Source organism: Wolffia australiana, chromosome 14, assembly GCF_029677425.1.
Source record: "Wolffia australiana isolate 7733 chromosome 14, ASM2967742v1".
Taxonomy (NCBI): domain Eukaryota; kingdom Viridiplantae; phylum Streptophyta; class Magnoliopsida; order Alismatales; family Araceae; genus Wolffia; species Wolffia australiana.
The window spans coordinates 4,282,614-4,298,819 of record NC_135848.1 but is presented as its reverse complement, the minus strand read 5'-3'; the positions used below and the strand labels follow the sequence as shown (position 1 = coordinate 4,298,819).

Sequence of the window (16,206 nt, the reverse complement as noted above, 5' to 3'; positions counted from 1 at the left end):
ATCAGATCAGAAATAAAAGGGTAAGGAAATCGGCCCCTCACCTGATTTATTTAATTCGGAGACATCTTCTCATAGGGAAGAAAAACACAGTTGTGTAAATTATTTGTAATGAATACTGCTCAAAATCAAAAGTATAATATGCATTATTAATACCACATAGTGTGAAGTTGACACTATGGTAGAGTAGGGCTAATTTGTCCCCTGTTGACTTGACCATGGAACTATTGTCTTGGTTCTGTTGACTCATCCAAAGATTTTAACGTGTATTAGTTTTACAAAAACTATTTACGCAAAACCATTTGAGGGAAAAAAACATACATACACACACACACACACACATATATATATATATATAGTTACATGGCTGCTGGCTCGCCGCCCATCTCACCCACACGTCATCACAAAGTTGAAATTTGCAGAAGGCTACATGATGACGGATTTTACGGCCTATATGATGACATAACACATGATGAATTTATATTATTATCTAAATTATTTAACTAACCGAATAATATTTATTCAAAGTCATGGAGAGAAGAATACATGTCGGATATCGGAAAACTGATTTCAGACACATAAATCTGATGTCGGTACCCAACCCTTGAGACTAAGGCAGATACTGACAAGGGTGAAAGAAATTATATCGGGTATTGCTATTGTAGCAACTGATATCCGGATATCGGTGCAACCGTATATAGGACTTCCTATTTCTGATATTTGGTACAACATACACCCTGATATCATCATCCAAGATCAGGATATGTAGACGAGCAAACAATACTGGGAGTGACCTCCAGCGACAGGGCCGCTGATAATTTTTTTAGCTGTATAATAAATAAAGAGACATATGTGACATAATGGTACGTCATTTCACTCAATCATCTGTCACAGAGTCTATAGTTTTGCCTCGTATCCACGAGGGGCTGTACATACAGGCCGAAGAGGAGGGAGGACGGAGGACTGAGGACGGAGGACGTTTAGTCATCGGCACCGGATGACGAAAGGGGATGAAAGGAAGGCACAGAGGTTTTCATGCCCTTTTCATTTTGAGGGCAGGGTGGATGTTGGATGACGTTAAGGGGACGGACGGATGACGTATAAATTGGGCTTAATTGGGCTTGATTCCCAAGGAAAATAAGCCCATTTGCTTCCTTTAAATACTCAAAATGGGCAAGTTTTGATCAGAGAGACGATTTAGATCGCTGAAGGGCTTCTTCACGCAGTTTTCTCAGCGTTCTCCCGGCCCAAAACTTCTTCAAGTGGGTAAATTTCTGTTTCTGGGAAGTTTTTCATCGTTTTTCAGAATATTAGAATGATGACTTCTGCAATTATTTCTTTTTTTCCGTTCGGTTGTTTGATTTTGCTATCAACTTGTCGACACGGTGAAGTTTTTTTTTCCTTTTTATAAATTTTATTGGAGATCTCCAATGTTCGTATTTTTTGAAGAAATCCCTTTGCAAATGCTCTGTTTTCGTCTCCGGCATTTGTTCTTGATAAAGTTTTGATCACAAGCGATGAACTAAGTTTTTTATTAGCATTTTCTTATTTTGAATTGATGGGGTTAAGAATCTTGATTGCATCTGGAGAGGAATTTCATTTAAGTTATATCGTTTCTCTGCCACCCCCTCCCGATTTGTTTCCTGGGCCCTAGAAAAATCAAGGTTCTTGAACTGGAAAAAAAGTAAAAAACCTGGGACTATCACCTCTTGTTGTTTTGTTATGAAATACTGAATAACATGGACTTTTACTGGTGAAATAAAGTATTTTTGAGTAAAAATGTTCTCTAGAGATGGTGTAGTCGGTTCCATAATTTTTGTTTTCAAAGTTGCGATGGGATCTCAGTTTCTTCATCCAACTGTGCCACTGGGTTTATTAGAGTTCTGCATTATAAAACTCTTTTGTCATATTCCTTAAACATTTAAATTGGTCCTCGAGTTATGAATTTACAAAGGGTCCGGCTATTTAATTCTCTTCTTGAACCATCACTAGAAAACAAAGCCTAAGTTGTTGGCCTTGCCAAATTGAGCCACATTTTTTCTTGCACTATTCATTTTCAGCTATTTTTAGTACATCAATGACATTTTTTGCAGTCAATCGAACTTATGAAGAGGGCAGATCCGAGGGCAAAAGAGTTACCCTCCTCTTCGGATTCGTCAAGTTCTGATTCTGATGATGAAGGAAGTGGACTCAAGCACAGTCTCAAAAAAGGTATGAATGTTGAATACTCTCCATATTTATATCTTATTTTTAGTATTTACTTGGATATGCTCACATCCCGAAGGGAATCTTCCTTAGTTCACTCCACGAGGGAGACATTAGTCATTTACCTTATTGGATGCTGAAAAATTTTCATATTTGTATCTTATTTTGTATATTTACTTGGATATGGGCCCACTCCAAAGGGAAACTTCCTTAGTTCACTCCATGAGGGATATGTTATTCATTTACCTTCTAGGATGGTTTCTTTAAAATAATTGAAGATGATTGTAGTGAATGCTCTAGGGATATTTTGTTAATAAGGCTATGAATGCTGAAAACTGTCGGCCGAAGATCCTCCCCAGTCTTATCTCCTCTTTATTCTACTTCTATTTTGTAATACTCTCCTTATCATAAAGGGGTCTACTTTCTATTTCATTATTGTGCCCAATGAGTTTAAGGCCCAGATTATTAGGCCATAAGTATGGGGTGGACTCTTAGTAAGAAATTGATTCAGTCTTTTCTCATCAAATCCTTGCACTCTCTTCCCTTGCTACTGGGAGATCCACCTCCAGACATGCCAATGGCTGAAGCTGAAGCTGATGACATGGTATCAGAGTGCTGGGTATAGGGAAATATTCTTCCCTTGATCTGTGGTTGCAGTCAAGGCAGTGAGTTGTGCCAGTGCTCCAATCTGAGTTACGACGAAGACCGTGAGGAACTTGCACAAGCGTGGTGAGCTTGTCAGCCATTTGGACAAAGGAAGTTCTTGAAGGCGTGTGCCAAGGGGAAAAATCCGGCAACATCATTCCAGGTTGTTGACCGAGTGATCAACTCTGAACCTTGAAATCGGGACAGAAGTTGAGGGTGAATCCACCAAATTATTCTACCTGGCGGAGGAGATATCATAATATTGTTGCACAAGCCGGTGAAGCAGGGCGGGATATTGTGAATACATCGAGATGGCTCCTGAGAGCAGAGGAGTGGACGACTACCTCAAAAAGGAAGAGGATACAAGTAGCTCAAAGTATAGGACATGGAAGCGTGATAGTGCCAATAAACGGCAATGGTTGCTGTGAAGTATGGCAGGTGATCGATTCCGGAAATACCTATATCTAAGGACTACAAAGAAAATATGGGATCATCTCCTGAGAAACCATGTGAAGAAAAGCCACACATGGAAAATTTGCGAATTTGTGCCCAAGGCTGCCACCCTTGTATAGGGTGACATGCCTGTGACAAAATATGCGGAAGAGCTCTAGACACTGTGGTTGGCAATTGATCACTTCAGACCTATTAAAAATCCGGAAGAGTGGTGGTCAACCTTGCAAGATCATCCAGTTAGAGTTTTGATGGGTTTGAACAAGGAATTTGAGTGTTTACAAAGTCAAATTCTCAATTGAAAAAGGGTTCCAGACCTTGAAGAAGCCATCCAAATTGTAATGGACGAAGAGAATAGGCTTGAGCTAATCCCAGGAAATGACAAAGATGAAGTTGGGACAGGTTTTCAGGCTAAGACAAAACAACAGAAGAGTGCTCCTGACGGCACAGGTGAAAGAGGTCAGAGGAATACAGGGGCGGATGTCTCAGATCATAAGAGTCAAGGAAGCAAACACAAGTCTAATTTACATTGTTCACATTGCAAGAGAAACCACACCAAGGATACCTGCTGGATCCTACACCCATGTCTCAGACCTGCACGGGCTAATGCAGCGCAAACTAAAGAATCTGAGCCTGGCTCATGAGATGGACGAGACAATGAAAAAAGTATACCCATTGTGGATTAGGAGGGGTTGAAGGAGTTTGAGAAGCTCAAGACTTTGATCTGTTCAATGTCCGTGGCTTGAGTTAGTGAGCCAACTTACCATACTTATATCATCTGAATGGATTAATGATACAGGCGTTATGGATCATATGACTCCCCACTATTCAAATTTTTCTTGTTATACTTCGTATAACAGAGATCGACGAGTGTTTACTGCAGGCGGGGAGATTTTGCCTTTCACCAGCATAGGTGATCTTTAAATTGCTGACCTGGGCTTGATCAGACATGTTCTTCATGTTCCTTAACTCATAATGCGGTTAAGCCTGTGGGCACAGCTTAACTCACCTCAGAAACTCGAATTTTACGGTTACCTTAACTCATAATGCCTCTTTTGTTTATGATAAGGTAAAGAACTTGAGGAGTTCACCTTTGAAGGAGAAGAATGGGCTATTGTACTTGAATGAGCTTGCTGATGGAGATCTCGTCTCCAACATTGCTGCCCAAGAGTAGGAGCGTAGCAGACAAGAGAAGCACCTCATGCTGATCCACTGCCGCCTTGGACTTCCTTTTGAAGTATTAAAACTCATGTTTCCCTTATCCTTTAAAAATGTGGGCCCTTCTCATGTTCAATGTGATACATGCCAATATTCAAAGAATAAGGGGGTGTCTTTTTCTGGGAAAGGTGAACGGAGTACAAGTCCATTCTGACTTGTTCATTGTGACATGAGGGGGCCATCATCCAAAGTAAGGATTATACAAGCCAAGTGGTATGTTGTATTCGCTTATGACTGTTGACTGTACAAGATTGACTTGGGTTTATCTGTTAAAGTCCAAGCCAGAAGTCTCCACTGTGGTTGAGAAATTCTTTCAGATGGTGAAAAATCACTTTGACATCTCTATTAAACGGCTGCACTCTGATAATGCTAAGTACTTGGTTTACAAAACTCTTACTTGTTCATTATGATGTGTTGGGGCCATAATCCACTGAAAGCATTAGAGGAGCCAAGGGAAGGTGTGATACATGAATCATCCTGTGTATACACTCCACAGCAGAATGGGCTAACGGAGAGAAGAATCGGTCATGTGACCACTACAGCTCAAGCATTACTTTTACATTATGAAGTGCCGAAGAGTTTTTGGGGAGAAGCCATCTTGACGGCTGTACATATAATCAACTGGTTGCCCTCATAGTCACTGGGATACAATAATCCGGTTGATCTCATCATGGTGTATTTGAAGGTATATGTTGGTCACCGGATATGTTATGACCACCAGAGCGGAATAGACGTGGAAGTGTATACAGATGCGGATTGGGCAGGCTTGGCCATAGATAGGTCAACATCAGGCCATCGCAAATTCCTGGGAGGAAATGTAATTACCTAGAGGAGTAAAAGACAGTCAGAGATCTCATTGTCTAGTGCCGAGGCCGAGTATAGAACAGTGGGTCCGTGGTATTCTCACGGAGCTTGGAATGAAGTAAGACAAACCCACTGTTATATACTGTGATAATAAATCAGCAATTGATATCGCCCCTAATCCAGTTCTACATGACAGAACAAAGCACATTGAGCTAAACAAACATTGGATCAGGGAGAAAATTGATCAGGAATGTGTCCTGATTACGCACATCAAGTCAGCTGATCAGATAGCTGATATCTTTAATAAATGATTGGCAAGGTCATTCTTCAATTGGCTACTGGACAAGCTGGGAATCAGGAGCATCTACTCTCCATCTTGTTGGGGGGTGTTTCAAAGATTCTCCCCTCTATCTCCTCTTTGTTCTACTTTTTCACTTTAATTCTCTCCTTATCATAAAGGTGCCTGCTTTCTCTTTCGTTATTGGGCCCAGATTGTAACCCCATAAGTATGGGTGGTCTACTGGTAAGAAATTGATTCTGTCTTTTTCTCTTCAAATCCTAGCACGTTCACCTCCAGACAACCCAACAGTTGAAGCTGAAGCTGACAAAAACTATTTATCTTTGTATCTAAGTTTGGGTATTTACTTGGCTATGCCCCCAGCCAAAATGGAATCTTCCTTCTTAGTTCACTCCATGAGGGATATTTTGGCCATTTACCTTCTAGGATGGTTTCCTTTAAGTGATTGAAGTTTGAAGTTTTCCTCTAGCGTTGGTGAGTGGATGACACCATCATCATCATCATCATCAGCTGCAGCAGCAGCATCCATGGATGATGAGTGGAAGGTGACTATGAAGAAATTGTCACTGTCCTTGTACACCCATCATTGTCGTTGCTGATGCGCAAACCCTTCTTGGAGTGAATCTCCTTTCCTACTGGATGGATTAAAAATTCATTGTCTTCGTCAACATCCAGAAAATTTGTTGTCATCATCATCGTCTTCACAAATGTTTGGATTATATGAACAGCGATGACGATGATGAATTTGTCATCTATAGACTTGCTCAGCTCCTCATTCTCCTACTTCTTGCTCCACCCTTCAACCCTCTGCAATACCCTTCTCCTGTGATCATCTCTAGATCGCCTGATCTCCAGTGACCCACTTGTCCCCATTTGATTGTTGGATCTTGTTTAAATTTTCTCCTTCTCCAAAATTCATTTAAAGGTGTTTTTTTGGAACCCACGTCAAGGTTTCTATCAAAATGTTGTTTTATTTATGATTTAAGTTTTGTCCTTCTCCAAAAAGTACTTTGATTTGTGTTTTTAGGGACCCAGGACCCTTAGTCTGCAATAATAAATGGAATTAACCTTAAGTTTGAGGAATTTTTCTGACATCTATTTAGGAGGGGTCCGTTTTCCTGGTCTAAAGTAATTGATTGAAGGTAGCCTGAGTACAGAAAAAAAGAACAAAATGAGGAAAAACAACCCAGATAGCTTTGGAAATGGAAGAAAGCAAACATGAAGAAGAGGAATCCTCTGACATACTCCTGTCCTGAATGGACTAAGTAGCCGCAGTAAATGGAAAGAAAAATCTTTAATTATTTGATCCGAGTTGTTATGACCTGATGACTTGAAGAAATTGATGGTTTGGAAAGATATGGACAAGTTTTTCGTTTATTTCATGTGCTGAACAATAATAGTTACAAACTCGTAGTAACATTTTGGTTCTTGAATCGGTTATGGGTGTCCTTGTTGGTGTTTTCTTTCTTCATCTTCTTCCTGTTTTCCTTGATGCTGATGTTGATCATGGTGAATTATGGTGATTATGATGATGGTGATTATCATCGTGATGATGATAATTTGAATCCTTTTGCAGTTGAGGTGGCAAAGAAGAGGAAAGGTCTTGTAGACTACGGAGCACTGAGCCGCCATGGGTATCGAGGTGGGCTTTCCGTCCTTCAGGTTCCGCCGCCTCGCCTGTCGGTCAACGATGGCCAGACCAACTGGTCTTGGTCCAACGGCCAACCAGAGACTGACAAGTCGGTGGAAACTTACGAGGATCGCGAGCACACAAGGGCTGCTGCCAATTCTGTGATGGTGGCGACGACGGCACTGCCGCCAGGCGGTCTGAGAGACGGGGGATTGACCTTCTCTCAGAAGGAGAAGCGGAAGAGGGATCTGGGCCAGGCCAGCAGGGGAAAAAGCTACGTCGAGGAGGAGAAGAGGCTGCTTAGAGAGAGAGGGGTCTACTCAGGGTTTGATTCCTGATCTCTCCTCTCTTTCTCTCTCTAGCTTTCTTGCATACTTTTCTTCGTCATGTGTACAGATGGAGACAGGAAGACACAACATGGGATTCTTGCCTAGCCCATCTTCTCTCTGTTGGCTATAGAGTGTTTTAGAGAGAGAGAGAGAATCCCATACTGTACTAAATGTGTATAGAGAGTTAGAGAGGGTATGAGAGTACACAAAAACCTCATAGCAAAGAGAGAGAAACAGAGGAAACAAGAACTCCATGACTGATGACTGATGAAGAAGAGAGAAAACGATGCAAGAATCATTTCCAAGTGCAATAAATCATTCAAGAGTCATGCTTGTTTTGAGAGAAGAAACTCACCTCAGGCCCTTTTCTACAACAATTCCATTTGGGCCACATCCAATAAAAGTCGGGCCCTTTTCTACAACAAGACCAGAAAACCAGACCCACCTCAGCAAATATAAATATGGGAGAGAGTAAGAATAAGACAGCGTATTCAACCCAGATAATGACTGGGGACAAGCACTAAAAAAAATCAAGAACTCTTCCTGGCCATCCTGGGGATATGTCGACAATCTCTAATCAACCTCATTATTTCTCCTTCCCTGGGTAAGAAGCCCTCACGAATCAGTATGATTGAACATCCATCAGGGCTGGAGAGAGAAATAGAGAGATAAACATGGATCATGAATCATATCTATAAGCATGCAATCGAATATAAGTAGCTATAGAGGGCCTATAGTTTGCATCTAAGACCAGTAATCAAATAAGATAGAAAACACAGAGAGAGAGAGAGAGATACATGGATAATGAATCATATTTATAAGCATGCAATCGAGTATAAGTAGCTACAGAGGGCCTATAGTTTGCATCTAAGACCAGTAATCGAATAAGATAGCAAACACACAGAGAGAGAGAAATATGGATCATGAATCATATCTAGACATGGTCGTTCTGTTCTGTTCGTTTTAAACGAACAAAAATTTCGCACAAAAGAACCGCACAGGGCCTTGTTCTTTGTTCTGTTCTTTTTTTTTCAAAAATGAACAAAATTCGCACATTCGCACATTTGCACAAAACTAGAACAAATTTGCACAAAGCGAACAAAAGAACCGCACATGGGTCTGTGCGATGTTCTATTCTAATTTGTTTTTGTTCTGTTCGGAAAACCAAGCAGAATGAACAATTCGCACAAAAAGAACAGAACTACCATGTCTAATCATATCTATAAGCATGCAATCGAATATAAGTAGCTGCAGAGGGCCTATAGTTTGCATCTAAGACCAGTAATCAAATAAGATAGAAAACACAGAGAGAGATAAACATGGATCATGAATCATATCTATAAGCATGCAATCGAATATAAGTAGCTGCAGAGGGCCTATAGTTTGCATCTAAGACCAGTAATCAAATAAGATAGAAAACACAGAGAGAGATAAACATGGATGATGGCGAGGACGCCAACACTTCAGCATCAAACGCGTAACCACGGTCAACCGGAGTCAACACGCCCGCTATGGACCACAGTCAACCGGAGTCAACCGAAGTCAACACGGCGCAACCGTCGACAAGCACGTCTCCAGCCTCCCCTATCCTTCTTAACCCTAGCCATCTTCGTCGCCGTCGCTGCTGTTGCCGCCGCCGCCACCGCCAGAGCCGCCTCGCGACGTCGGCCTCCCACCTCCCCTCCATTCGCTCTCTCTCTCTCTCTCTTCGTTCACCCAGCCTTGGCCGCCCAAGCAGCCCCTCTAGGGCCGCTCAGGCAGCCCCGACCAGGCCGCCCTAGGCAGCCCAGACAACCCCGCCGAGGCCGCCCAGGCAGCCCCGCCAAGGCCGCCAAGGCAGCCCCGACCAGGCCGCCCAGGCAGCCCCGACCAAGCCACCTAGGCCGCCCCGCCAGAGCCGCCCAGGCAGCCCCGCCAGAGCCGCCCAAGGCAACCCCGCCAGGGCCACCCAGGCTGCCCTCCAGGGCCGCCCTAGGCAGCCCCGCCAAGGCCGCCCAAGGCAGCCCCTCCAGGGCACCAGGCAGCCCCACCAGGGCCGCCCTAGACAGCCCCGCCAAGGTCACCTGGCAGCCCCACCAGGGCCGCCCTAGACAGCCCCGCCAAGGCCACCTGGCAGCCCCGCCAAGGCCACCCAGGCAGTCCTCGCCAGAGCCACCCAAGAGCGCCCAAGCCGCCCAAACCGGGCCGCCCGAGACCGCGTTCAGGCTGCCCCTGTCCGAATGCTGTCGGCACTTCAAGCTGCGCGCGCTCGGGTGTGCTCCGCCGCACTCTGCGCGCGCGCCAGCGCTCCGCGCGCTCTGTGCGCTGCGCGCACCCTTCGCGCGCTTCGCGCGCGCGCGAGTTCGCCCACGCTTGACTCTGCGCCCACTGCACTCAACCAGGGCCATTCAGAACGTCCAGCCTCGTCCTCATCCACTGGGCCGCTCAACGCCCGGATTCGTCCAGTCGCATCACGATCAGAATTTCCCGCTCCCTCTTCACGCACTACGGTGCAGAGGTACGCCTGAACCCTCTGGTGTCGAAGTGTTCTCCGTCCAATGTTTTCTCGGGAAGTTTCCCACCGCCGTCGGAATCTGAATTGGTTTTGAGTTTCTGCTTCTTCTACCTCCCTCTCGAGTGTTTCCTCGCGACGCGAATCCGACGTATTGATTTCGGCGCTTAGGCATCGTCGCGGTGGGGGAAGACAGTACTCCCGCCCTCGATAAGGGTCGGAGCTGCACCACCAGATTTTTCATCGGTTTTAAAGTCCGGATCCGATCGTGTGGATTTCTGTGGATTGTTTTATCCCTCCTTATAAACCCAATTCCCTTCGTCAACCTGTCCGTCGTCCTTTCCCCTTTGTCATCCCTCACACATCCATCCTACCCTTACCCATATACCCAGTCGTTCCACCCTTCCTCGTCTACCCCGTAGTCGTCGTACGTCAATGGATCATGAATCATATCTATAAGCATGCAATCGAATATAAGTAGTTGCAGAGGGCCTATAGTTTGCATCTAAGACTAGTAATCGAATAAGATAGCAAACACACAGAGAGAGAGAGAGAGAGAGAGAGAGAGAGAAACAGCCAAATGATATTGGGACTGAATATAAGATGAACAATTGATGGATTCATAGATGCATCTCCAGAGAAATAAACACGAATCCAAGAGATCAAGAGCACAAAGGAACTAGTAAACATCACAGAAAAGAATACAGGGGGAGAGAAAGTACCTTGTGGAGAGAGAAACAAGAGAGAGAAATGGCACTGATCATGGGCCTCGAGCAGGGAAGAAGCAAAGGCAACCGGGGCGCTGGTCTTCTGGGATCATGCCCCCTCCTTTAGAGGTGTCGATGGCTTCTAGAAGCTTCACTACGTCCTCCATTTCTGGACGTTTTTCTGGGTTGGCGTCCCAGCATTTTCTCATTATACTCCCCATTGCGCTTGGGCAGCACCGTGGAATCTCCGGCCGCAAATTCTTTTTATTTTTTTCAAACAAAATTTAAACTCTATCAATCCACCGAAACATAGAAATCAGGATAACAATTTGTTTTTTTCAAAGAAACGACATGATCGACCTGAAGGAAAAGAGTTTAGTATTTTTTTTTTTTTTACTTGGAAAGGACGAGAGAGCGATGGGGGATGTCCATTCATAAATGAATGATGATGGTGATGATGAATTATTGTCATTGTCATCCGTGTGACAATGATGAATTCGTCCTGGTGTTTAAGTCAAACATGGATGAGGATGCGGATGATGGAACTTGTGGATGGCAATGAAAATTTGCCAGCCATGGGCAGACAATGGTTTTCTCTGATATCAAGCAATAATATAAAAAGTGGCTTCCTCTAGCATCAAGAACAACCCAACATAGAGAATTGAGCTTTCTTTCCGGAAAAAAACACCAAGGACAACTCGACAATTTTTTCCCACATTTGTGAAGCACAGAGCTCTGATTTTCCACCATATGTAATGTTTTATTTTGAAATATATGGTGGCATAAGAAAATTCCTAGAAGAATAGGAGCTGGTGATTATCATCTGTTGCTGTTGTGGAAGAGAAAACTGGAGCAAGATAAAGATAAGATTAATAAAATGCTGACCTGGCGAACGACGTTGGAGGAGACATCGGCGAAGGAGAGATTAGGGTATGGCATATCGCAGCAGTAAATCTCCCACAAGCAGATCCCAAAGCTGTACACATCGCACCTCCTGTTGTACGGCTTCCCTTCAAGAACCTGCGGACCCCTCCAAAAGTAGAAGTAAAGACATAGCTCAAAGATTCGATTTCCTCTCAGATCAAATTGATTTCATAAGATTCAGTTTTATCTTCATTGACTTTGTAACATGGATATGAATATGCATTTAGCTGGAAACCTGAAGTAAACTTAAAGTTAATGGTTTTGTCATTAAAAAAAACCCAGGTCTGATCTCAAAATACGAAAAAATTGAACAAAGTATAAACCATAATTCGTTTTAAATGTGTAGAGCAATTTTCCGAAATCACGCTTGATTTTGGAAAGAAAGAAAGATGGTAAGAAGGAGATGCTGAGACAGAAAAATAGATAGAGAGAAAAGGCACACCTCAGGAGCCATGTAACCAAGAGTACCGGTTTCGCCGGTCATCTCTTGGGGGTTCTGAGCCTCCACACGGGCGACTCCAAAATCAGCAATTTTCAGCCGTCGATCGATATCCAGAAGCATGTTCTCTGTCTTCACATCCCGATGCACAATCTTCTTGGAGTGAAGATAGCTCAGCCTGCATCGCCATAACAAAAAAAATCGTAGAGATCAATGGATGGAAAGAATTTTCCAATTAACCCAATGCATAAATAACAATTATACATAAATAATGGCCACCCATTATGCATCAATAACCATAACCAGATGACCTTGATGCTAAAGAACTAGCTGAAATGTAGATTAAAATTGAGCAACTCCAATAGGAAGATTTTACAATCCCTTGTGGAAAAAAAGGAGATTTCCTTAGATGTACCCTATCTATCAATCATCACTCAGTGAGCTCTTAATTTCCTGATTGGGTACAGCTGTGGTAGAACCTAATGAACCGGGCCTACTATTTAACATTTTCTCTCCTGACTTCTGACTTTAACTATGATTAATATACACAAAAAAATACATGGAGTAAGCATGAAAATCAAAGCTTATTTTCTATTCCAGACCAAGAAATAAACTCACTGTAGTGATAGTCTGAAGTAATTTAGATTAATTCAGGAGGAGAGAAGTGATGTTCTTTTTACCCGCTCGCAAGGTCCAGCGCCAGCTGAACAACAACCTTGTAAGCAAGCTTCCTCCGTCTGTTCTTTATCAAGAACTGCTTCAACGTTCCACCTGGAAGAAACTCCACCACAACGCAGCAGGCTCTTGAAGGCAGAGAATTGAGGCCATTGTCAGATGGATTCGTCTCTGGTATTCTAAGTTCTGAGGTCCCCATTGATGCACCAACAAACTGTTCCATCACCCATTAATTATGTTATAATGTTGAACCAAGATCACTAAAAATTCAAAGGGAGGAAGAGTTTTTGACCTTGGTGACGTTGGGATGATCTAGCTTGTGCCAGACAGCAACCTCCTGCCGGAACGATGCGCGAAGCGCAGCAGCCTCTGACTCAATCGAAACGCCGTCTGCTCCCCAATCCAATACCTTGACTGAAGCAAACACAAGAGAAACTAATCATTCACATAGCCTGAACTATACAATCTTTTTTCTTGTCAAAAAAAAAAAATAGAAGATCACCCAGAATTGGTGATCAACCCAACGAGCAATACAATCTAACAATAACTCTATTTAAAATCCACAGAATTTCAATTATATGGACCAACCAATCCTGAAGTGATTTCAAAGTTTGCTTATAAAATTAGTCGGCGTATTCTGATTTTAAACCCAGGGAGCGAAATTTAGATGTTTAAGCTGGATTCAATCACGGGTTTTATTAACACTTTGAGGAATTACCAGTCCACCTAGTAAAGCTCAAGGAAAGCATTAAAGTAACTCGGATGCCAAGAGAGATTATGGGTAAAACTAGACCACTATGCAAAAGAAATATAGATCATTCAATCAGTAACTTAACACACCCAATCAAGTATGAAGTTCATACTAAAGATTATTCATGTACCTGCAACATCTTGGTTATCATAGTTGGCTCTATAAACTGTCCCATAAGTCCCACGGGCGACAACATATCTCAAATTAAGCTTGGCGAGGTCGATTTCCCATTCATGAGTGGGTCTATGGGTCACACTTTTCTCTCTGGACCGAGCCTTGTTGAGACCCTTCTCCAGCTGAATATCAAGGTTCTTGAGATCAATCTTATCAGCCCTGAAGAACATGTCTTTCCCGCTGAGGCTCCTGAAACCCTTCGATTTTGAACGCAATCCGACCTCTCTACGGTGGGTTTCCTCCACCTCCGACCCATCTCCCTTGCTTTGTTGATCCATATCCCGCCAGAAATTCCCCAATCAAGGCCAGATTCGACTCAGAATCCCATAAATACCGCCGGCTTCACAAGTTCTGCGAAATTCAACCAAAGAAACTCGAAATCAGCGCTACAATCCAGCCATTCGCGGCATTCATCAAGGGTTCAACAATCACGGACGGAAAAACGAGAATTCTGCGGTTCGAAGGCGCGGAATAACGAGGAGCCTACCGTGGGTTGAATTTTTCGCCGGCGGAGGTAGGCTCGGAGACGAATTCACGCACGGAATCTCGACAACGAGATCGAAGAAGATGATTGGGGGTATTGTGTGGGGCCGAAAACGTTGACTGCGGACAGCAGAGAGAAGCCTCAGACGTACCTTTCCCACCTTCTGAGATCTATACGTCATCTCCGACATCACACCAGCAGCCCCCACCATGGTAATTGCCGAGATCCGACGATCGATGTGGCCCGACTGATCTCGACTCGTCACGATTTCGCTATTAAAAAACTCAAATCGACAGCCAATTGAAGCGCGGAGACCTCCGGAAAGCCCGAATTCGCTAATTTCTGCCGGAAACTTGAAAATCTGAGACTAATTCGCGATCTCCGCAGCCGAGCTTCTTCTTTCCATGCATTCTCGATCGCGATCTTCGTTCTTCTTTCTCTCTTCTTCCCGATCCCCAATTCTGTTCCTCTTTTAACTGTAAGAACGGTATGCGGGCCCCACCAAGCTCCAAAAATATTCGAGATATACCCTTCCCTGCCTGCCCCTCTATACTTTGAGTATCTCAAATTTATCCCTCAAATATTTTTTATTTGCTTTATACACACAAAAATCTGTAGGCGTGGTCGTTCCGTTCTTTTTGTGCATACTGTTCGTTCTGTTCGGTTTTCCGAACATAACAAAAATGAATTCGAACATAACATCACACAGACCCGCGTGCGATTCTTTTGTTCGCTTTGTGCAAATTTTGTTCGTTTTTGAAAATAAAAAAAACATAACAAAGAACACGCCCCTGTGTGGTTCTTTTGTGCAAACTTGTTGTTCATTTTAGGCTAACAGAACAAAACAACCATGTCTACTAGTCTGCCGCCCCATGAAACTACGGACGTGTAAAATTCAGCACCCAAAGAATAATTATTTGTCTTTTTATTCACGTTGACATGTAAATAACTGCCTGTGGGACCCAGCTCCAAAAATATTGGAGACATACCCTTCCCTCAAAACTATAACAAAAATTAGGAATTTGTTTTGTGTCCCTCAGGGGTTGGGGATCTGACCACGAAGTAATTAATAATGCCTATAAAAATCAATTTGATTCCCCCATCGGCACGTTTCGTGCCCTCAAATTGTCACACGGCAAAATCCACGAGGGCTGAGAATAAAATATAGCAACATGTCGAGCTCGAAGATGGCTCGATGTCAAGCAACCTTCACCAGCACAACAAGAGCCAACTACGTAAAAGGGAGGTCTCGCGCCCTCAAATTGAATGGCGGAGAACGCAGTTTAACAACACGTCAAGGTTGGCGATTGCTCGATGTTAAACAGCCTTCACTGGCACAATAAGAGTCATTTGAGCACGTAAAAACAGTACTGGCCAAGAGAATTTACAAGGGCAGTTGCGGTAGTAGGAATATTTAGAATACAACATAATTCCCCTTAACAATTTGCGAGGGCTGCGAATCCCATTGAGCAACTTGGCGACCTTGACGATTGTTAGATGTTCGTAAATAACAGACTTCACGGGGAAAATGAAAGTCATCTGAGCACGAAAAAGTAGTGGGATTGGCCAGTTGCGCTTGTAGGAATATTTAGAACACAATGTAATTTCCTGAACAATTTACGAGGGCTGAGTGTCCAATTTAGCAACACGTCGCCCTTGACGATTGCTAGATATTCTTATATAACAGATGACACGGGCACAATGAAAGTCATTAAAGTAATTAAAAGTAGTGGTATTGGCCAAGAGAATTTACAAGGCCAATCGCGCAAATAAGAATATTTAGAACACAACGTAATTTCCTTGACGATTTACGAGGACTGAGAATCCAATTTAGCAACACGGCGACCTTGACGATTGCTAGATGTTCATAAATAACAGGTTTCACGGGCACAATGAAAGTAATTAAAGTAATTAATAGTGGGATCGACCCATGAGAGATAACATTGAGTAGTATTGGCCAAGAGAATTTACAAGGCCAATCGTGC

At 43.3% G+C, this 16,206-nt stretch overlaps 2 protein-coding genes across 4 annotated transcripts; one reads left to right on the top strand and one right to left on the bottom strand.

The window, feature by feature from the left end:
- Positions 1-1,165: 1,165 nt before the first annotated feature.
- LOC144711642 (uncharacterized) lies at positions 1,166-7,703 on the top strand. 2 transcript variants are annotated; one of them, XM_078585634.1, is made up of 3 exons: positions 1,166-1,259; positions 2,091-2,208; positions 7,194-7,703. In XM_078585634.1, the coding sequence occupies exons 2-3, from the start codon at positions 2,103-2,105 to the stop codon at positions 7,583-7,585; spliced, it is 498 nt and encodes a 165-aa protein (XP_078441760.1). In that variant the 5' UTR covers positions 1,166-1,259; positions 2,091-2,102; the 3' UTR covers positions 7,586-7,703. The 2 variants fall into 2 exon arrangements, with proteins under 2 accessions (XP_078441760.1, XP_078441761.1); XM_078585635.1 differs by having other exon boundaries at positions 1,167-1,263.
- A 171-nt stretch (positions 7,704-7,874) lies between these two features.
- Positions 7,875-14,591, bottom strand: LOC144711640 (serine/threonine-protein kinase 52-like). 2 transcript variants are annotated; one of them, XM_078585633.1, is made up of 8 exons: positions 14,225-14,591; positions 13,694-14,088; positions 13,105-13,226; positions 12,818-13,026; positions 12,141-12,315; positions 11,660-11,794; positions 10,790-11,034; positions 7,875-8,176 (listed from the first exon to the last, which is right to left on the bottom strand). In XM_078585633.1, the coding sequence occupies exons 2-7, from the start codon at positions 14,013-14,015 to the stop codon at positions 10,828-10,830; spliced, it is 1,170 nt and encodes a 389-aa protein (XP_078441759.1). In that variant the 5' UTR covers positions 14,016-14,088; positions 14,225-14,591; the 3' UTR covers positions 7,875-8,176; positions 10,790-10,827. The 2 variants fall into 2 exon arrangements, with proteins under 2 accessions (XP_078441759.1, XP_078441758.1); XM_078585632.1 differs by having other exon boundaries at positions 7,875-8,224; positions 14,225-14,590.
- Positions 14,592-16,206: the final 1,615 nt, after the last annotated feature.